General features: G+C 52.7%; 1 protein-coding gene across 2 annotated transcripts; it reads left to right on the top strand.

Moving 5' to 3' along the window:
- Positions 1 to 353: 353 nt before the first annotated feature.
- On the top strand, positions 354 to 21,251 carry Numbl (NUMB like endocytic adaptor protein). 2 transcript variants are annotated; one of them, XM_050129040.1, is made up of 10 exons: positions 354 to 557; positions 3,590 to 3,674; positions 6,057 to 6,196; positions 8,067 to 8,141; positions 8,233 to 8,307; positions 9,784 to 9,924; positions 14,584 to 14,773; positions 15,766 to 16,068; positions 18,574 to 18,696; positions 19,839 to 21,251. In XM_050129040.1, the coding sequence occupies exons 1-10, from the start codon at positions 534 to 536 to the stop codon at positions 20,498 to 20,500; spliced, it is 1,818 nt and encodes a 605-aa protein (XP_049984997.1). In that variant the 5' UTR covers positions 354 to 533; the 3' UTR covers positions 20,501 to 21,251. The 2 variants fall into 2 exon arrangements, with proteins under 2 accessions (XP_049984997.1, XP_049984996.1); XM_050129039.1 differs by having other exon boundaries at positions 355 to 557; positions 15,763 to 16,068.
- Positions 21,252 to 21,882: the final 631 nt, after the last annotated feature.

Below are 21,882 nucleotides of genomic sequence, written 5' to 3'. Positions count from 1 at the left end.
CCCCGCCGGGCTGGGAGAACCGTGGGGTTAAGCAAGATCTGAGGACGTCAAGGCGCCTCCCAAAGCAATTCTTCAGAAGCAGAACCATAGGGGATCTGAGGTCAGGGGTAACAGAAGAAAACAGAACCTGCGCCTGAACCTGGGAGGCAGTCCACCAGAGATGCGTGCAGGTTCCCCCAAGGCCAGGCCAAGAGGCGGAGAGGGGCGGGGAGGGGCGGCTTCTACATGGGAGGAGACCGGGTAGTATTTGTATGGGGGAGTGGTCTGTGGGGAGGCGGAGTCTCTTTTGCATATACAGCAGGCGGTGGGCCAATGGGCGGGGCCGGGGCGGGGCGCTGAGGGAGGGATGCTCCCCCGCCCCCGGAACGGAATCCTCCGGGGAGCCGAGCTGGCTCGCGCGCTTGCATCCCGCACCAGCCGCCGGCCCTGGGCCCGGCCCGCGTCAGACCGAGCCGCCGCCGCCACAGTAGCAGCAGCACTCGGGAAGCCGGGCCCAGCCGGGGCCGCGGGAGGCGGGGGCGCCCGGGCCCTGGATGTCCCGCAGCGCGGCGGCCAGCGTGAGAAGGGCGGGCTCGGGGGGCTCGGGCCGGGGGCGGCGCCGCTGCTGATGTGGCGGAGGGTGGGAAGCGGCAGCAGCGCCCGGATGGAGAGAAGATGCCAAGACTGGAGAGGGTGGTCCTGGGTGGGGGTCCGGGAACAAGCCCCCGGCAATCCTAAACCTGCCAGACTGGGGTCTCCAGGACAGGCCATCTCTGCGAAGGCCCTGGAAATAGGGATTCTGAGATACAAATTCCCCCCAAATCAAGGACAGGGCTGCATAAATTCTAGGTACAACTCCCTAGGCAAGGTTTGGTGTTCATGGTCCGGGACACAGTTCCCTTTATCAAGCTAAGGCCTTAACTGAGCCTATTCCAGACAAAATCCGTACTCCTCCTGCCAGAGGGGTTCTTCGAGCACAACAGCCCCCTTATCGAGATCTTGAAGATTCCCTGGGTAGAACTGCCAAGGCCAAGGCTGTGGGGTGTGGGGGTTCATCCAAGTACTGTCTACTCCCAGGGGTCCTGGATCCAGCGTGCCCCCCCCCCCAGCCCTTGGGCGGTGTCCCAGGCAAATCCCCTTCTCAAAACAAGGTCCCTGTGTCTGGAACTCCACCCCAGCATGAATAAAATAAGGAGAATTTCAGGCATTCCCCTACCCCACCTCCACCCCATGCTTAGTCAGGGGTCTCAAGACATTGGTCTCCTAGGCCACCCCCTTTGTCCCTAGGGCTGCTCAGCTGTCTAAGAGGCCCCACCCGGAGACAATGCTCAGCTTTCCTAGCCAGACGGACCCCCCCCCCCACGCCCCAGACTCCAGGATTTAGCTTGGGCTGGGGGCGGCTCCCCAGAGACCCGGTGGAAACCTGTCTGCAGCCTCTGTGGTGACCAGCGGCTTTGTGTGTGGTATGGGGGGTGGGGGGTGGGGGTGCAAGGGTTGGGGAGGTGGCTAGAAGTGTGACCTGGTGTTTGTGTGACTGTGTCTGTGTGTGTGCTTGCGTTGCAGCTGGCAAGGAGAAGGAATCCTACGTTGTCTCTCTGCATGCTTGTGGTTGGATGTGCTGGTGTCCATGGTGTGTGTGTGTGGCCCCAGTGTTTGTGTGACTGGATGTGAATGGCAGCTGCTCACTGTACAAGCTCCTCTACTTTTTGGATCATGTTTAGAGGGATGCGTGGTTGTGGTTAGGAGGTTGTCTTTTGTGACCCTGTGTGTGTGTGTACCTTGGTGTATGGCAACATCTGTGTTGGGTTCGGACTTCTGTGTGGCTGACTGAAGATGGGGTGGAGTTGTGACAGTGTGTTAGTAGGATTGTGACTGTGGCGATGGCCATATGTGGAACCATGTTGTGCTTATGTCTGACTGATGTCTCCATGAGGGTCACCGCACTGCTGTCGTGTTTGAAGTCATATTGTGCTTGGGTTTGTGTTGTATGCCCCTAGCCGTGTCTGTGTGTGTGACTGAGGTGGTACAAACGGCTCTCCACCTAGCTGTGTGATACTGAGTACGAACCACAGCCACCTATGTGTGATTTGAGTTGTGACTATCTGAAACTCTTGTCTACTATGAAAGGGTAGTTGTGTGGGACTCAGCCTGCACTGGGGGTGCATAGGTGACCAGCTTCTATTCCTCTGTGTGTGTGTGACCCAGTTGTCTGTGACCCTGGGGGACTCTCTGCTGGTGTCCTAGACTGGGAGGGTGTGTGTGATTTGGTGGTGAAGTGACTGTGTTTTCCATGTAAAGCCAGCTGCTGTAAATGCTGACTGGGTCACGCTGTTTATGTGTGCACCCAACTGTGTGCTTGTGGTGTGGAGAACCGAACCGTGTGCTTTAAGTTCCTCTGTGTGAGATTTTGAGTATTAGTGGGACTGTGACTTTGTGTATCTGTCCACGTGGGGTCGTGATTGATTATATGCGGCCACATTCTTGTCTACGTGACTCGAATCCTCATGGAGACTGTTTATCTGTGATAGGGTACCAGCATGACAGATGGCTGGGCACCATCGGCCCTGATGCAGAAGTGACTCCATACACAACTGTTTCTGGAATGTATGTGACTGTCTGAGGCCGGCCATCCTTGTCCCTTGGCCTCTGGCTGATGATACGCTATGTCTGTGATGCTCGGGCTGTGGCCATCAGTGTCTACAGCATGTGGCTGTCCATAAAGAGAGGCTTGTACATAAGAGTGCTTGTCTCAGAGGAGCACGTAGTGCGTGTGACAACCAAACATTGGCATGCCCCTGGTAGTCTGTGACTGTCAAAGTGTGTTGATGTAGCTGGTGCTGCTTGAGGGTGAATGACCTTGTGCATCTACAGCTGTGTGTTGCTGGGGTGTGGAGGGGGTGCGGGGCTTGGTAAGACCAGTATGCCTCAGTCCACGTAGGTGATTGTGCTCCTGGGTGACCAAGTGCTTATGGTGACCCGAGAGGTGGCCGGTCTGTATGTGTTTCTGCCTAGGGTGTGTGGTTTAGGAGACATAACTGTCATAAGGTGTAGTTGGACACGTATCACCCGTATGCATGTGCCTGCTCCAGCTCATTGTACGTAGCCAAGAGTGGATGTTATCAGCTGTTGGACTGAGTAAGTGCCTGTGGTTGGCTGAGACACATACATGCCTGTGGACACATGGAGAGCTGTGTGTGCCAGTGAGTACCAACATGTGGCCAGATGTTAGTTGTGTCTTATGACCTAAGGCACATAGCTGTTGTGATGTCTGTGTCATAAAGTGTGCTGAGATAGGACCAAATTGCTAAGAAAACTGTTGGCTGCTCAGGTGTGTGTGGCTATGTGTTTGTGTTTAACCCTGGACATGACAGTAGAGGGCAAAGCCACTCACTTCCCATCATCTCCTTGGGTGTTGAGGGACCCAACACACCTACTCCTTCCTGGGCCCATAGAACCAGGTGGCTGGTCTCCCTAGTAACAGTTGCTATGACTACCAGGGTTCTTACTAGGGAGCCTGAGATGGAGGGGTTGGCTAAGGTCCAAGGTGGGGGTTGAGTAGGGGACCGAATTCCCCTCTACAAACTTCTCATCTTCTCACTCCCTTGATCAGGGTGGACCCAGGAGACCTGGTCAGCATTTGTCCCCAGCCCCCTGTGGGGCCTCGGGGCCCCCTGAAACCTTCAGGACGGAGTCAGGTGAGTGACCAGCTTGACAAAGGACAGGGTTTGTCCATGGGTCATGGTTATGGCTAGTGTGACCAGAGGAACTGCCAACCACTGTCACACAGGCTCCGTTGAATACTTTGTTGTACACAGTGACCATCAAAGCCCCCACGGTCACAGACACACATCCTAAACCCCCACCTACAGACACCAACAACCTTCTGCACACAACGGTTATGTACAGATCAAACTCTTGCAGGTACGCACACTCAGACCTTCACACATCCATAGATTTACAGTTCAACCTGCACACGCATGATTTGCACATGCTTGTCAAATGCAGCAACAAGCACACTTCTAGATTTGCTAAGTGATATTTATTCACACAAACACAGAGACAGATATCTACATGTACACATATCTACAGACCCCCCCCAGACAGCACACAGGCAACCACCCGCACTTGTACACCCATTCTTAGAAATACACTCAAGACATATATGGCCAAATAAGATGTTGAGGGTCTATAATCCCAGCTCTTGGGAGGCTGAGCATGAGAATCAGGAGTTCAAGTCCAGCTTCAGCTATACAGCAAGCTTGAGCCCAACATGGGCTACTTGGGACCCATCTCTAAAGCAGTAAGATGCCGGTGCTTGCTTATACTCCCAATAGCCAGGAGACAGAGGTAGGCAGAACTCTCGGAGTTTATTGTCAGCCTGGTCAACACAGCGACTTCTAGGCCAGTCAAGGGATACATCATAAGTTGATGCTGAAGAGAAGGAGGAAGAGGAGGAGGAGAAGAAGAAAAGAGATCTACAATGATAGTCTCCACCCAGTATGCACAGGCCCACAGGTCCAGACGTCAGTGTCTCCTTTATCTCAGGCTGGCCTTGAACTCACTATATTACCAAGTGTGTCCTTGAAGTGATACTCCTGCCTCTTTCTCTCAAATGCTAGAAGTGAAGGCTTGTGCCACCATGCCCCGTTTATGCAGGCTGGAGATGGGACACACCATCAGCTGTGCTATGACCGCAGCCTTGACGGCTACACTTCTGTAGACCAACAGCCTCACAGACGGCACCTGTGAACCCCAAAAGAGCTACGCTTTGGCTCACACTCTCACAAATAGTACTCAGCACTCTTAGACAACAGCCACTCAGTCAGCAATCACACCGATGGCCATGGTCAGGGACACATTGCTTTACAGACACACTGTCAGCCAGGAGAATGACCTGGAACAGCCCTGCTTTGGGTTCTGAATGAGTGAGTTTATTAAGTATAAAGCAAGCAAAAGTAAAACAATGAATATCGAGTAGCAGATAGAAGAAGTAGACAGCAGAACATCAAATGGACTCTCACCATCCAGCAGACACAGCTGGAGTGGCCAGATGGAGAAAGCAAACAAAAGCACCAACCCTCACCGAAGCCACCTACATACAATCTCATTAGCATCTGCCCTCTTGGCCATAGGCACCATCTTATGGATAACGGTCGCAGACTCCCACTCTCAGAGGCAACGGCTCTAAAGGACATAGTTGCACTCTCTCACAGAAGCATTGCCCTATGGAAACCAGTCATGGAAACACCCTTCAGGGCCAACAATCCATCCAAGGCAACACGCACAGAAACCACAAGCTCTCGTAGACAGGAACTATACAGAGACATCGCATGCACCAGTGCACACGTATGGCCAGTCAGACACGAGTGCCCTGCAGCAGAAACCTCCAGAGATGCGTGCTCACAGATAACAACCCCTCTTGGGGATGCAGGCTCCCTCACAGCCAACGCCCAAAGTCTCACGAACAGTCATTCACGTAAGGAATCTTTTACAGCCTGCCTCCCGGACACACTGCCTCTGACTGTTGCAAGCATGCACCACATGAGGCCTCGCTTCATCTGCACTCAGCTGTCAGAGAGCTGTACATGTTACATTTTCCCTCAGCTCTCCCCCTCCCTCTCCTTTCCTGTCTCTCTCCTGTTTTCCTTGAACTTGGAGTTGACACTCTAGCCTTGCAGGCTAGACCAAGCTCTGCTACCTGGCTACATGTTCTTATCCCTGATCACCTTCACTGGCCCTCGTGTCCTCAACCCCCCCGGACATTATGACCCTTGACCCCAGTCCTCAAGCTCCAGGCTACCCTGACCTCTCATTCTTTGGATCTTTTCCATCATACCCCAAACCTCTGAACCCCTAAAGCCTATGACCTGCGATTCCACCCACCCAGACCTCCGTGCCCCTTGCCACGTACCCCTGAAGCCCTGGATACACAATTCTGGAACCCTCTGTATAACCAGTATCCACCGGGTGGAGCCACTCACCCACACCTGCTCCTCTAGCAAGCCCTCAGCCCTGTCACCTCATCTCCACACCGTTGACCTCCATCTTTAACCCATATCCCTGTCCTGTGCCACTAGACGGGGCGGGCACCATGAACAAGTTACGGCAGAGTCTGCGGCGGAGGAAGCCAGCCTATGTGCCCGAGGCATCGCGCCCACACCAGTGGCAGGCAGACGAGGATGCAGTGCGCAAGGGCACATGCAGCTTCCCTGTCAGGGTGAGTGCACGGCATGGATCGCCTGATTTGTGCCTACGGCATGCCTGCTGACCCCAGGGCACTGGGCAGATTGTCCAAGGCCATTGCTGGGAGACCTGTACTGTGGGGCTCTGTTAGGAGCTGTGACCGGCGACTTCCAAGTGCACTGGCATGGTGGCACTTGCCTGTAGTCCTAGAACACGCCCCATCACCTTTGTAGAACTGGAACCGGAGGCCCTGCGTGTAAGCATGCACACACGTGCGCATACACAAAGCAGCCTCCTTTATTATTTTTAGGCTCTGTCTCATTAAGCTGGCCTTGAACTTACTCTGTACCCCAAGCTGGCTTGAACTCAAGATCCTCCCACTTCCCCCTGCACTGACCACACACCTAACACATTCTGCCTTACACCAGATATCACTTGGGGGATAATCCTGAGGGGCTCACAGATAACGTGCACTGAAAGGTTACAGAAATGCGGCAGTGTTGGCAAGGCTCTTTTCCTCTTCTGGACATTCTGGTTTACACGTAGTCCGCTCTCCCAGGGAGGCCTGAGCTCTGGGATTCAGTCTTTTTCCCTTTTCATCTGAGAGACTAGGTCCTCAGCCTGGTTTTCTTTTCCCTAGAAGTGTACCCAAAATGTGAGGGGTTCATGTGGCAGGCACAGGAAGTGCCGATGAAAGTGGGGAAAGAATGTCAGCTAATAAGGGGGCATCTGTCAAATGAAAACAGCCTTTGTACAGCAGCGTGCATGTAGCTTAGCAGGAGATACTTGCCAGTGAGGGCTGGGGTGTGGCTCAGTGGTAGAGCCCCTGCCTAGAATCCCCCAGTGAGGGCTGGGGTGTGGTTCAGTGGTAGAACCCCTGCCTAGAATCCCCCAGTGAGGGGCTGGGGTGTGGCTCAGTGGTAGAGCCCCTGCCTAGAATCCCCCAGTGAGGGCTGGGGTGTGGCTCAGTGGTAGAGCCCCTGCCTAGAATTCCCCAGTGAGGGGCTGTGGTGTGGCTCAGTGGTAGAGCACTTTTCTAGCATTGTGGAAGGCCCTGGATTCCGTCCCCAGCACGAGGAAGGGAGGTTATAAGGACTTAAAACTGCAACTCTGGGTAATGGAACTTAGTCTCATTCTAATTCCAGGGACAGTTATTGCATCTGCAGGAAGCCCCGATTTCCATTTGCCATCGTAGGAAGGAGAGTGGGCACGGATCTGTGCTCTGTGTGTGTGTCTTCATGTGTGCATATTAGGGATTAAACCAATGGCCTTAGCCAAGCATGGTGGCATATGCCTTTAAAAAAAAAAAAAAAAGCATGAGACGTGTTTTCTCTGTGTAGTTCCTATGACTTTACTAGCGTTTGCTCTGTAGTCCAGGCTGGCCTCAGATTCGGAGGTCTGCCTGTGGTGCACGCCTTTAATCCTAGCATTCGGGAGGCAGAGGCAGTCAGATGTCTGAGGCCAGCCTGGTCTACGGAGTTAGTAGAGTGAGTTACAGCACAGCCAGGGCTACACAGAGAAAAAGAAAGAGCCAGCAAGCCTTGTGCATGCTAGGCAAGCAGGCCTCCACTGAGCTGCATCTCCAGGGCTGGCCGGCTTCCTTTTTAGCTGATGTCAGGGCAGGTGGAGAAGCCTTGTGGCCTCCATCATGTCCTCAGGCACACAGGAGCATGCTGGCCCTCAGAAGGCCGAGAGTGAGGCGTGAAGGCCCAGTGACAGAGACAGGACCCAAATCTCTGTTTTTTTAGCTGTGTGTCTGGGCTAGAAGTGTGGTTCCCACCCTATGGATTGGAAATGCAGCGTGAATGACTGCACCCGATGGGCTGAGAACTGTGGCCTGAGTGCGGAGATGCTCGGTGATGCTGAGAGTGATTGATTACTGTGTTTATCTCCCCCCCCCCCAGTACCTGGGTCATGTGGAGGTGGAGGAGTCCCGGGGGATGCATGTTTGCGAAGATGCTGTGAAGAAGCTGAAGGCGGTGAGTGAGGGGCTGGATGCAGGGAGGGGGTAAGAGCAGACCGGAAGAGGTGATCCTGACCAGGCCGCTCTGCTCCCTACCCTCACCCCAGATGGGCCGGAAGTCTGTGAAGTCTGTCCTGTGGGTGTCAGCTGATGGACTCCGGGTGGTGGACGACAAAACCAAGGTAGGAGGGCTGTCTTCGGGGTGGAGGGAGACTTACCCGTCCACCATGGGACGTTCCGCCCAAGGGCGCCTTCTAGACTCGGCCATGTGTTCCTGCATCAGCTTGGCTGACTGCATGGTCCTAATTCAGGACCGAGGGCTGCAGTTATTTGAGAACTCGTATGGGGAATGGGTACCTGTGTGCACGAACTGAAGCAGCCACCTCAACAACGCCAGTCCCAGCCACCCCGTCACCAACTGAGAAACCCTGGGCTTGAGATTTAACCCCTCTGGGCTCCCGTTGCCTCATCTTTAAAAAGAAAAAACCGGGTTGTAATAGACCCTGCCATCAAATCAGAAAGCCTGTATGTATGCACTGTGTAAAATCTGGCGGGATTGTACAATGGTTAAAGCACTTGCCACGGAGGCAGGAGACCGTGAGGTCAGATTCCCAGAAGCCCACACAATTGCTAGTGTCCTCCCTGAGAAGGATTACCAAGCTCAGCTCTGGACCTTGATATGCATGTGTATAGACATGCGCCCACACACACAATGGAAAAGGGGGAGGCAGGCAGCGGACCAAAAACACTTCTGCCAAGAGCCGGGGTATAGTGGTACAGGTGTGTGATTCTAGCCCTAGGAAAGTTGAGGCAGGAGGATTACAAATCCAAGGCCATCCTGGGCTTCATGCTGGAAGAAAAAAAAAATTTTTTTAAAGCTCAGCGTATCAACAAATGTGGGTTGTTACATGTTTGGGGTTTTTGTTTAATTGGGTCCAGCATAACCCTGACGGCCTCAAACAGACTGTTTTGCCAAAGATGGTCTTGAAGTTCTGATCCTCCTGCCTATACTTCCCAAGTGCTGGGTTGACAGGCATCCGTCACCGTGCCTGGTTCTGGCCTTGCTGGGAATGCAGCCTGGGGTTTCCTATGTACCTAGGCCAGAACTCCGCCACCTGAGCACGTCCCAGCCCTATTTTGTGTTTAGATGAGATCCCCAGGATTCAGGGTCTGGGACTTTTTCTGAGACGGGAGTGAGGACTCTTGAACCAGGTCTTTGTGCATGGAGGCAAGTCTGTCACTGGGCTGTCACCTAAGCCCTGGGCTCTGGGCATCTGTTTGCTCCCCTTTGGCTCCCCTGACTCCAGCCTGGAGACCCCTGCCAGGAGGTGCCCAGGGCTTGCTGGGTGTTGTCACCTTTGCACAGGCTGTTCCTTTGCCTGAATACTGTTCCCTGCCTTCCTGTCGAATTAATTCTTCCTGGAATTAATGGCGCTTCTGGCTCCTGCAGGCCCTGGAGTCCAGTCTTTCTCCTGAGTCTGTGCCTCTAGGCTGTCTCCTCCATCTCAGATGGATCTGACAGACCAAATCATGATCCTGGGGCAGGCTAGCCCACGGCTATCTCCATGACAGCTGGGTCCGCATTTGATTCAGGATGAGATCATGTGATGTGTGCAGCAGAGATGGTTTACACAGCCTGCCTCCTCAACCTTTCCTAGGACCTTCTTGTAGACCAGACCATCGAGAAGGTCTCCTTCTGCGCTCCTGACCGCAACCTGGACAAGGCTTTCTCCTACATATGCCGTGACGGCACCACGCGACGCTGGATCTGCCATTGTTTTCTGGCACTCAAGGACTCCGTGAGTAGTGCAAGCCGCTGGGTCCTCTCCCTCACTCTGCATGCCCCAAGTTCTGGGCCCTCTGGACCAGGACCTCTCATCTCAAGGCGAGTAATGGTGGCGCCTTTAATCCCAGCACTCTGGAGGCTGAGGCAGGCAGCTCTATGTGAGTTCGAGGCCAGCCTGGTGTACAGAGCAAGTTCTGGGATAGCCAGGACTGTTACACAGAGAAACCCTGACTTGAAAAACAAAACAAACAAATAAAACCCAAAAAAACAAAAACAAAACAAAAAGAGGAGGAGGAGGGTATGCATAGTCTCTAATGTGCAGGAGTCTGGGATGGGAGCAGGTTACTTGATGCATACCAAACATCAAGGAAAACAGTGATTATCATCCTGTATCAGTCTTAGTATTAGTATGTGTGTGCACTCCTGACTGTATGTATGTGCGTCAGGTTCCTGGAACTGGACTCACAGGCAGTTGTGAGCTGCCCAGTATGGGTGCTGGGAACTGAACCCAGGTCCTCAGCAAGAGCAGCAAGTACTCTTAACCGCTGAGCCATCTCTCTAGGCCCTGGCCTCAAACTTTTGATCTTCCTGTCTCTGTCTCCTAAATGTTAGGATTGCAGAAGGCATTCAGCCTCAAGCCCAGTAGCTCCACAAGTTTTTGCTTCTGCATCAGGCACACTGTGGTCAATGCAGTTTTCTGCCCCAGGAGACTCCCTTGGGTCCTTTTCAGTGTCTTAATTGTTTCCAGGATTCCCTCAGCCTTGGTATATTTTGTTTGTGGTTCTTTTCTTTTTTTGGATTTATTTATTTATTTGTAAAGATATTTTGGGGGTCTGGAGAGACAGCTCAGCAATTGAGAACACTTGTTGCTCTTGCAGAGTGCCAAGATTTCATTCCTATCACCCACACAGCAGTTTATACCCATCCACAACTCCAGTTCCAGGACATCTGGTACCCTCTTCTAGCCTCTGTGGACACCAGGCATTGTGCGCAATGCATTCATAGATGTGGACAAAACTCTCTCATACCCATGAAAATAAAAAAAAAAATCTTTTTTTTTTTTAAAGTAGGCTGCGTGTAGTAGTGCACACCTTTAATCCCTACATTTGCAGGGCAGAGGCAGCAGATCTCTGTGAGTTCAAGGACAGCCTGGTCTACAGAGTAAATTCCATGCCATCCAGAGCTATATAGAGAGACCATGTATCAAAAACAAAAGGAAAAAAAAAACCAAAAAACAAACAAACCATCAAAAAAGAAGAATACATAAAGATTTATTTGGGACCTGAGAGATGGAGGGTAAAGGCACTTACTGCTAAGCCTGACTCCCTGAGTGCAGTCCCCAGGACCCACATGGTGCCCACATGTCCTCCCTCCCTCTCTCTCTCTCTCTGACTCCCTGAGTTCAGTCCCCAGGATCCACATGGTGCCCACATGTCCCCTCCCCTCTCTCTCAGACACACACACACACACACACACACACACACACACACGGTAAATGTTAAAACATTAGAATGTTTTATTTCTGTGTTGTGGAAGGAGAGTGTAATGGTTCCATCAGTTACTTACTTGCTGTGGAACAAATTGCTCCGAAATCCTGTGGCTTATAGTTACACTTATTTCTCTTTTAAAATTAAATTTGCTTATGTCATGGTGGGTGTGCGTGTGCACCTGTCTGTGTGTTTGAGCATGACTTGTGGACTACAGTGCATGTGACCATCAGAAGACAACTTCCAGAAGTTGGTTCTTGCCAGGCAGTGGTGGCTCATGCCTTTAATCCCAGCACTTGGGAGGCAGAGGCAGGCGGATCTCTGTGAATTCGAGACCCACCTGGTCTACAAGAGAAGTCCATTCTCTCTTCCTACCACGTGGGTCCTGGGGATTGAACTCAGGTCATTGGCTTTCGTGCCAAGTGCTTTTACCCACTGAGCCATCTTGCTGACCCTCTCTCTGGAGTTTTTTAGAATCTGAGGGAGACCTAGCTGGGGCATCCTGGCTCCAGGGTCTCTCATTTTATCTTGACTCCTAGGTAGTACCTGGGGCTGTTACATTAGCAGACTGGCTAGTTCAACCCCACCCCCAGCTGTCAGAGAGCCTCACCCTAAATCCAGCACGGATGCCACAGGAAGACCGAAGGCTCTACAGTGAGTCTCAGAGAAGGAGAGCAGGGGAAGGCACTGAGCATAAGTGTGCTAGTGGGAAGCTGTGTGGCCATTTTGGACATGGTCTTGACATCACCTCGCCTGGCGCTAAGGGACTGTGTTCAGTGAGCCACAGAGGTCTTTCCAGGTTCAAGGGGGTGGGGTGGGCGGCGTGGACATAGCCTCCACTTCTGATGAGGGACTGAGAAGTTTTGGAAGAGCACATGGGGGTGAGGAATTATCCGTGGCTATTTTTGGAAACCGTGCTTGCCCATGGTTGGTGGTGTGGATTCAGTGTCCAGCCACCTGGCTGTGTGTGGGATGTTGGGCACAGTGACATCGACACTCTGGGGATAGCCGCAGTGGCTTCACCAAGGGGCATTGTGGTTGTATACCACCAGGTTTTCCACAAGGTCCCACAGTCCCTTCCTCCTGATGTGGCCACATGGGTACATTTTTTTCTGCTTGTCACTTAATTTGTCTCCTTTGGGTGGCAGCAGACTCATGTGGGCACAGGTTGTGACCTTCAGGTTTGATAGCTTCCCTCTGTTCTCTTCCTTATTGCCTTGAAACAGCCTCTTAGAGAACAGGAAGCTCGTGATTTGGCTGGGCTGGAAGTTTTGAGGACCCACCAGTCTCCACTCTTCAGTGTGCCATAGGGACACGGAGCCTTCCCTGGCTTTTTTTACATGGGTACTGAGGATTTGAACTCAGGTCCTCAGTATCTGTAGAGTACGTGCCACGACTGACTGAGCCATCTTCCTCAGACTTGTGTTTGACTTTTTAAGAGAGTCTGGCCTCAAACTTCCTACGTAGTCCAAGATAACCTTGAACAAGTGCTAGGATTTTGGGCACAGAGCACCAGGCGTAGCAGATTTTAAATAGTGATCATGGAACGCTTAGTACTTCTTCAGTTTGACTTTTAAAAAATTCTTAAGCGAAACATGTAAAATTGGGCATTTTGAATTGTGAATCTGGGCTTGGTTCGAGGCAGGAGACTTGGGAATATAAGACCCGCTCCCAGCTATATAGTGATCTCTAAGTCACTCTGGGCTACCTAGTCTCTCTCTCTCTCTCTCTCTTCTCTCTCTCTCTCTCTCTCTCCCTCCCTCCCTCCCTCTCTCTCCCTCCCTCCCTCCCTCCCTCCCTCCCTCCCTCTCTTTAGATTAGTTTGTTTGGGAGAAGGAGTTGCTTGTTTGGTTACTTAGTTGATTTTGTTTGTTTGTTCAAACAGGGTCTCATTATATAGACCAGGCTGACCTCAAACTCACAGAGATCCACCTTCCTCTGCCTCCCAAGTCCTAGGATTAAAGGCGTGAGCCACTCCTGACAGTTTGATTGATTTTCAAGATTGGCTTGGCTCTCCTGGATCCCTCAGAATTCCATTTGAATTTCAGAAGCAGCTTTTCCATTTCTGCAAAGACACCACTGGGTTTACAGCAGAGACTCCGTTAGCCACAGCCCCCTCTGGGGAGCAGGGCTGTCGTGGCCGTTTGTCTTCCAGGCGCTGTCAGGCAGTCTGTCAGGCAGTCTGGAGCTTCTGTTTCGGAGCGTTCCGTATGTCCAGCATAGGTACCTGTGCCTCCGTGGTTATATTTATTTGCGTGTGTGGACATGGATGTGTGGGCTTGCTTGTAGAGGCCAGAGGTCAGCACGGGAGACCTTTTCTACCTGATTTTTGTTTTCTTCCTTTCATTCGTTTCTTTTTCCAGACAGTTTCTCTGTGTAGCCATGGCTGTTCTGGAACTCACTCTGTAGACCAGGCTGGTCCCAAACTCACAGCGATTGTCAGACTTGATAGGAAACATCTCAGCCTGCTGAGCCATCTCACCCCCACAGTTGATTCACTATGTAGCCCAGGCTATCCCAGAACTCACTATGTAGATCAGGCTGGCTTTGAACTCACAGAGACACACCAGTCTCTGCTTCCTAAGAGCTGGGATTATATGACTGCGCCACCATGCCCAGCTTGAGTTTTTTTTTTTAAATATTTATTTATTTATACAATATTCTATCTGTGTGTATGACTACAGGCCAGAAGAGGGCACCAGATCCCATTACAGATGGTTGTGAGCCACCATGTGGTTGCTGGGAATTGAACTCAGGACCTTTGGAAGAACAAGCAATGCTCTTAACCCACTGAGCCATCTCTCCAGCCCCCAGCTTGAGTTTTTGAGCAGGGCTCTTTATGCTGCCCAGGTTGGTCAGGATTTTCCCGGCTCAAGTGATTGTCCTGTCTCAGCCTCCCAAGTAACTAGGATTACTGCACCTAACTACTTATTTAGGGAGTGAGGATATAGGCTCTCACTGTAGTCCAAACTGGCTTCGAACCCTGGATCCTCCTGCCTCAGCTTTTGAAGTTCTGGCGTTAGATACAGTGATGGCCTGTAACCCAGCTGCATCCCCGCTCAAGGCTCTACGCTTTGCTCATCTGGTTGGCAGATAAACACTCAAGTCCTGAGAGGCGAAGGGTCCCCTGGCTGCAGACATCCTGACCTGGTGTGACCTTTCTAACTGGGCCACCTCTCCTGCAGGGTGAGAGGCTGAGCCACGCTGTGGGCTGTGCATTCGCTGCCTGCCTGGAAAGGAAGCAGCGGCGGGAGAAGGAGTGTGGGGTGACGGCTGCCTTCGACGCCAGTCGCACCAGCTTTGCCCGAGAGGGCTCCTTCCGCCTGTCGGGGGGCGGCAGGCCTGCAGAGCGTGAGGCTGGGGACAAGAAGAAAGGTGGGTGCCGCACACTGGGGGGAAGGGTGGCAGGTGCGGTGGGTTCATCTAGGGGTCCCTGCAGAGGAGTTGTAGTTTTCAACGCAGGGCATCAGCGACAAAGGCTGGTATATCAGCAGGGAACATCTCAATTTTAAGAATTCATGGGACAACATTCTGCATTGTGAAGTGGAGAGTCCAAACTACTCAGAGACAGGGGGACTCCCAGGGTGGAAGGAACTCAGACTGAAGGGTTAGAACAATTGGAAAGGTTCTGAAAGGATAATGTGAGCCAAACCAAGTCTAGAATCACCACTCACAGTTTGAGAAAGAACCGTGGAGGAGAGAGGAGACAGAACAGTAGGCGACAGGGAAACGGGGTGGGGGTGCAGAGAAAGACACAGACCACAGGAGATCACAGGGGATCTCCAGAGTCATCCCGCCCCTTTGGAGACCTGTGCCGTTACTAAGCACCTCAGTTTTCATATCTATAAATTGGCCATAGTCCTGACCATGCGAGTGGTTGTGTGAATTGGATGAGTTAACATTTGCAAGGCTCCTGGGGCAGTGTCTCACAGGCATTCGTGTACCGAGTAAACGTAAATGGTCGGGAAAAGAGAGAGGGCCCAAGCGGGGATGAGAGCAGCTGAGAACAGGAAGCTGGAGAGATGGAGGGTCAGGCTAGAGGACAATTTCCCAGTGGCCTCCTGAGGAAGTGATCTTGGCTTGGAGGGCCAACTTTTCAGAGTCTGGGGGATGGGACGTGGGGGGTGACAAGGTAGCTCTAGGGAGTGACCAAGAAGACAAGGTGGGGCTGGATTATAGCTCAGTGGTAGGGGACTTCCTTAGAATCCCCCAGTGAGGGGCTGGAGTGTAGCTTAGCAGAGACTGCTTGGCTACTAGGCACAGTACCCTGGCTTCCATCCCCAGCACTATAAGCACAAGGCCTGTTGGCCTGGTTTCCAATGCCTTAAGTGAGGTAACTAACAAGCTGTCTGTTGTGTCTTTAGCAGAGGCAGCAGCCGCTCCCGCTGTGGCTCCTGGCCCTGCCCAGCCTGGGCATGTGTCCCCAACACCAGCTACCACATCCCCTGGTGAGAAGGGGGAGGCAGGCACCCCAGTGGCCGCAGGCACCTCTGCTGCTGCCATTCCCCGGCGCCACGCACCTCTGGAGCAGCTGGTTCGCCAGGGCTCCTTTCGTGGGTTCCCGGCGCTCAGCCAGAAGAACTCACCTTTCAAACGTCAGCTGAGCCTGCGGTTGAACGAGCTGCCATCCACCCTGCAGCGCCGTACCGACTTCCAGGTGAAGGGCACAGGTGAGCCCTTGGATCAGGAGGAAGGAACATCAGAATCCACCAGCACTGTCTGTCTGATGGGGGCAAGGGGTAGAGGAGAGATGGTCTAGATTGTGATTGATTAGCACTGTCTGCCAGGGGCCCAGGTTAAGCGTGTGGAACATATGGTCATTAACAGTGTCTGCTGTGGGCAAGGACTAGAAGAGAGCTAGCACAAACATGATGGATTAGTCATGCCTGCTGCGGGTAAAGCGTGTACGCTGGGTTAGCCATAGACGTGTAGTGTGTAGTGCAGACAGCCATAGACGTGTAGTGCAGACAGCCCTAGACGTGTAGTGCAGACAGACGTAGACGTGTAGTGCAGACAGACGTAGACGTGTAGTGCAGACAGACGTAGACGTGTAGTGCAGACAGACATAGACGTGTAGTGCAGACAGACGTAGACGTGTAGTGTGTAGTGCAGACAGCCGTAGACGTGTAGTGCAGACAGACGTAGACGTGTAGTGCAGTCATGGTCAGTTAACAGGGCCTGCGGTTACTCAGGGAACAGACAAGGTGGCACACATTTTGTCTCCTTCAGGCAGGTAAGTCTACCACGGACAAGGGAAAGACATCGCACGCAACGTGCATGTCCTTTATGTCTGGGACAAAAGCACCATAGTTTAATGTTCTTTCCAAACATTTGATGGATAGATCTATGACCTGTATTAAGTGATTGATAAAAGGATCTCTCTGGCTCAGGAGAGGACCATAGTCGATTCGCAATGTCTGCCTTGGTCGGGGAGAGTTGAGGGATAGCATGCACTATGATATCCTGACGTCTGATGTGAGCGGAGATCCTTTTGAAGCATGACAGTAGGCTACACAACTAATTCAGCAAAACTTTCCCTGGAGCAGGCAGAAACAGCAGCAGTATAGCCTGTGTTTGCCTAAGGGAGACTTCCAGAGTGTGGTCAACAGAATTACAAAATCTGTCCAAGTAGCGGGTGGGTGAGCAAAGAGCACAGTGGAGGTGGGGCGCCAGGGAAGCATTGTGTTTGATTATTAATGTCTGTCCTGGGCCGGGGAAAGGAAAAAAGTGCTGTTTGTCATGACCTAAGACACCAGTAGCCCAGCGTTCTAGAAGCAGAAGGATTGTGGTTTCAGGGCCAGCCTGGGCTACCTAGCAAGATCCTGTCTGTGAAAGCTATGTCTGCTGTGGGCTGGGAGATGAAAGACTTGGCACAGTGCCGTGCTGTCGCTATAGGAAACAGGCAAGGGGCTATGAGAGGTCCTGAGGCCGTGAGTCCGACTCTCACGGCTGGCTCCCAGGGCTGCCGAGGTGGATCTGGAGGGCGTTGATTGCATATTGAGAATGATACGTCCTCCATGTCCTTCCTTGACTTGTCACACACCCTCACATTTGCTGTCCTCATGCACCGTGACATCAGACACACATGGAGTTTGTCATCCGTGTGCTTGAGATGGCCGGCTTCCCAAGCCTCACACTCCTGGGGCCAGTTGCACACTCACCCGAGAGTGAGTGTCCATGCGGAAATTTCACAATCTGACGTACATGCCACAGAAACTGGAAGTCACAAACTCAGAGTTACATATGTGCAGAAATCATGTGCACACTGAAGTTGCACATACACCAGAAGGGAGCACTCAGAAGTCACGTGTCCAGATTTACACCTTTAAAATGCCACACACTTAGCTTCACACAAGCTCAGAAATCCATGCATGCCGATTCTCTCTCTCTCTCTCTCTCTCTCTCTCTCTCTCTCTCTCTCTCTCTCTCTCCCACACACACACACACACACGTCTACTGCACAGGTAGACTCTGCACCACACACCTCAACCTCCATCACTCTTGGAAGCCACACCCTCAGACCCTGCCCTGCCTTGTTGGACGAACACATGCAGTTATTAAGGAGATTGATGTAGAGATGACGTCACACTCACCTTGTGCCCTCCTCACGTGCCAGGCTGTGGCTTCTCTAAACCATACCTTTGTTCCTCCCAGGCTTGTATGGGACCCCCATGCCTGTTCTGTGTCTCCTGTCTTGCTGGCATAGTTTCATTTCCACCATGATGATGTATGTGTCGAGCGAGGCCAGGAGGGGTGACCAGGGACCCCCAAAGTAGAACATATGACCCCCAGCCAGCGAGCATCCACGTGGCCAGCGTGCATTCCTTCAGACTGGACGCCGTGCATCTGCTGTATGTCTGGCAGAGTGCACTATTAGTTAATGCACATGGGTAATTTTCAGCGCTTGCGGGTGTCATCACTTAGATCTCGAGATCCTGGTTTGGGGCCTCTGTGACCGTCAGTTACCTGATGCCACATATCGGCTCTTGTCGCTCCACTCTCTGGTCACACACATCCATGAGCACAGTTATTTTAGTGGCCATGGTCACCTAGTGCCCTGCATACCTCTGGAAACAAAGACTAGGTCATGCGGGGGTCCTGAGGACACAGAGGAAAGGCAGCTTGCGGCAGGCCAGAAGCTGTTTGCTCATCTCTGCCGTTCTGTAACCTCACAGTGCCTGAGATGGAGCCTCCTGGTGCCAGTGACAGTGATGGCATCAATGCTCTGTGCACGCAGATCAGTTCATCCTTTGCCAGTGCTGGAGTGCCAGCGTCAGGGCCACCACCTGCCACAACAGGTAGGAGCCGCCACTCTCCAGTGGCTCTCTTGCGTTCCTTTGCACCTGAAGGGCCACCTTGGGAATCCTAGGGATGGATGGGTCAGAGCAAGAATCTTACAACTGTGTATTGTCTTAGAGCCGCGGGATTACTTTAGAGTCATTATATTGCCTTAGGACTGTGGGATGAGCTTAGACTTAGAGGCATGGGATTGCCCCAGAAACCTGTATTGTCTTTGTGCTGTTGGATCATTTGAGAACCATGGGATTGCTTCAGAGCCACACGATCATTTGAGACCAACAGATCACCTGAGAGCCAGGGGCTTTTCCGACCTCTGAAGTTTCTCTGAATCTCTTTTTTTTTTTTTTTTTTTTTTTGGTTTTTCGAGACAGGGTTTCTCTGTGGCTTTGGAGCCTGTCCTGGAACTAGCTCTGTAGACCAGGCTGGTCTCGAACTCACAAAGATCCACCTGCCTCTGCCTCCCGAGTGTTGGGATTAAAGGCGTGCGCCACCATCGCCCGGCTAGTTTCTCTGAATCTCAAACATTAAAAATGTGCCCCCACAACCTTAGCAAGATACAAACTCAAGGCAGTGAGATCTTCCTGTATTGGGTAGTCTGAGAAAGACGTGTGCATCGTAGAATCTTAGCCTCTGGAAATAGTGCCAGACATGCTAGGATTAAGGCAAATCTTTTTTAAAAAATTATTTATTTATCCACTGTTCTGCCTGCATGTATGCCTGCAGGCCAGAAGAGGGCACCAAATCTCATTACAGATGGTTGTGAGCCACCATGTGGTTGCTGGGAATTGAACTCAGGACCTCTGGAAAAACAGCCAGTGCTCTTAACTTCTGAGGCATTTCTCCAGCTCCCCCCCCCCCCGTTATCATTAGCAGCACACTCATGGCTGGCAGGGGAAGGACATTGGGCTGTGGGTGTAGTGTAGTTGATCTGTTTAGATCCATCAAGGGCTGTAGTCTCCGAACTGTCCTTTCGCTCCTCTGCAAACCTGCTGAGTTAAGGTGAAGTCATCTGGACAGTGGGGCAGGACTGAGCTGGGATTCACAGACAGTCTTGCTGTAGAACCCAGGCTTTGGTCCCCAAGCCACCCTGACTCCTGAGTTTCTTTGTGGTAACCTATACCTTTCACTTGCCTCTCTCCAGGAACTTCTGCCTGGGGCGAGCCCTCCGTACCGCCTGCAGCTGCCTTCCAGCCCGGGCACAAGCGGACACCTTCAGAGGCTGAGCGATGGCTGGAGGAAGTGTCCCAAGTGGCTAAAGCGCAGCAGCAGCAGCAGCAGCAACAACAACAGCAACAGCAGCAGCAGCAGCAAGCAGCCTCTGTGCCACCAATGCCCACCATGGCCCCCACTCTTCCACCCTTTTCTGCCCCCGTGGGGCCCTTTGACACTGCAGCTGCCCAGGTGGCTGTGTTCTTGCCACCCACACACATGCAGCCTCCATTCATGCCCGCCTACCCAGGCCTGGGTTATCCACCCATGCCCCGCGTGCCAGTGGTGGGCATCACACCTTCACAGATGGTGGCCAATGCCTTCTGCTCAGCTGCCCAGCTCCAGCCCCAACCTGCCACCCTGCTTGGAAAAGCCGGGGCCTTCCCCACACCTGCTGCACCCAGCGCCCCTGGTGGCCAGGCCCGTCCACGCCCCAATGGGGCGCCTTGGCCCCCAGAGCCAGCGCCTGCCCCAGCCCCTGAGTTGGACCCCTTTGAGGCCCAGTGGGCAGCATTAGAAGGCAAACCCGCTGTGGAGAAGCCCTCTAACCCTTTCTCTGGTGACTTGCAGAAGACCTTCGAGATTGAACTGTAGCCCATGTTGCCCTGCGCCCACTTCACCAGCCCCAGGTGCACCACACTCAGGAGGGGAGGCCCAGCCTCTCCCCTATTGCTGCTCCCCGGGCTGCGCCCCTCACCACACCCTCTAAGCCCTTCTCTCCGCCACCCCTCACAAACCACTACAGAACCAATATTGTGATGCCTAGGTTGCGCCAAGATGGAATTCAGGGATGGACCCAGCCTGGCTAAGGGAACCATTTCACTGCTGGACTTAGGCTGGCGATGCCCCTTCCCCAGCTCCAGATACGGAATGCCCTCGGTTCAAGCTACTGTCCCCGGTTTCTGTTGCCCTTCCACCTTTCAGTGTGGGGCAGGATGGAGGAGGGATGTCCACTTAGGGGCGCTCCCCGGCCCACCTCAAGCCTGGTCATCCCCTCCCCGCCCCGTGCACACAGCACAAGCCAAGGGCTTCCCCTCTGCCCACGCTGCGATCACTGCCAATGCTGTGCTTGCCCAGTCCCCCTCCCCCATTCGGGGACCATGTCTTCCGTAGGGCCGAGGTCTCACGGGGTGGGGCCCGACTGGGGACCCAGGAGAGGGGGAGGGGGGAGGGACAAAGACGCTCAGTTACCTCATGTCGGTGCCCGCTAAGGAGGGGTCCCAGAAGAGGAGGAAGGGGTGCCTGGCGGGTACTTTTCTATCTTTTATTTCCAGATTTTTTTTGTATCTAAACTTGCAGATTTGTATTATACAAGGACAGCCAATAAAGGAAGAATATAATGGTGGCCGTTGGGAGAGTGAGGTGTGTAGGGAAGGTTGCAGGTGTGGGGCCTTTCCACCCGGGTTCAAAGTCGATCTCAGCTGCCGTTATCTGAGGCCTTCTTGGACTACATGAGACCCTGTCTCAAAGAAAACCTTTCCCCTTTTACCAATTTAAAGATCTCCCTGAGCGGTGTCCCACAGACCTATCATGTGGCTACTAGAGGGAGCCCAGAATTAATCATCTCTTAATTGTTAACAGACTTTGAGACGAGGAATCAGAAAGACACATTGTGAGTTACTGCTGATGGGTTCGATATCAACATTCCAAGGCTCGTCAGTGTGTTTCTTGGACCACACTGGGAAATGCCTGTCAGCTGTACTTTCCGGAACTCGGGCCAAAGTTTCCCTGGCAGTTTCTGTGTGATTTGTTTTTCATTTGTTTGTTTTGACAGACAGGGTCTCACTATGTAGCTCTGGCCGACCTAGAACTCAGATCTGCCTGCCTCTGCCTTCCGATGCTGGCATTCAGGTGTGGGATTGTCACTAGACAGATTTTGGCAAGCCTTTCTTTCCTGCAACCAGGACAGTCTTTCCCAGAGCTGCCCCTCAGCAGCCCTGCGTGTGGAAGGTACCAGGGATGGCTTCATAGATGGG

Source organism: Alexandromys fortis, unplaced genomic scaffold, assembly GCF_014885135.2.
Source record: "Alexandromys fortis isolate MF-2015 unplaced genomic scaffold, M_Fortis_MF-2015_v1.1 scaffold_293, whole genome shotgun sequence".
In the NCBI taxonomy this organism is placed as follows: Eukaryota; Metazoa; Chordata; class Mammalia; order Rodentia; family Cricetidae; genus Alexandromys; species Alexandromys fortis.
The sequence above is the reverse complement of the archived record's forward strand: the minus strand, read 5'-3'. Positions and strand labels throughout refer to the sequence as shown.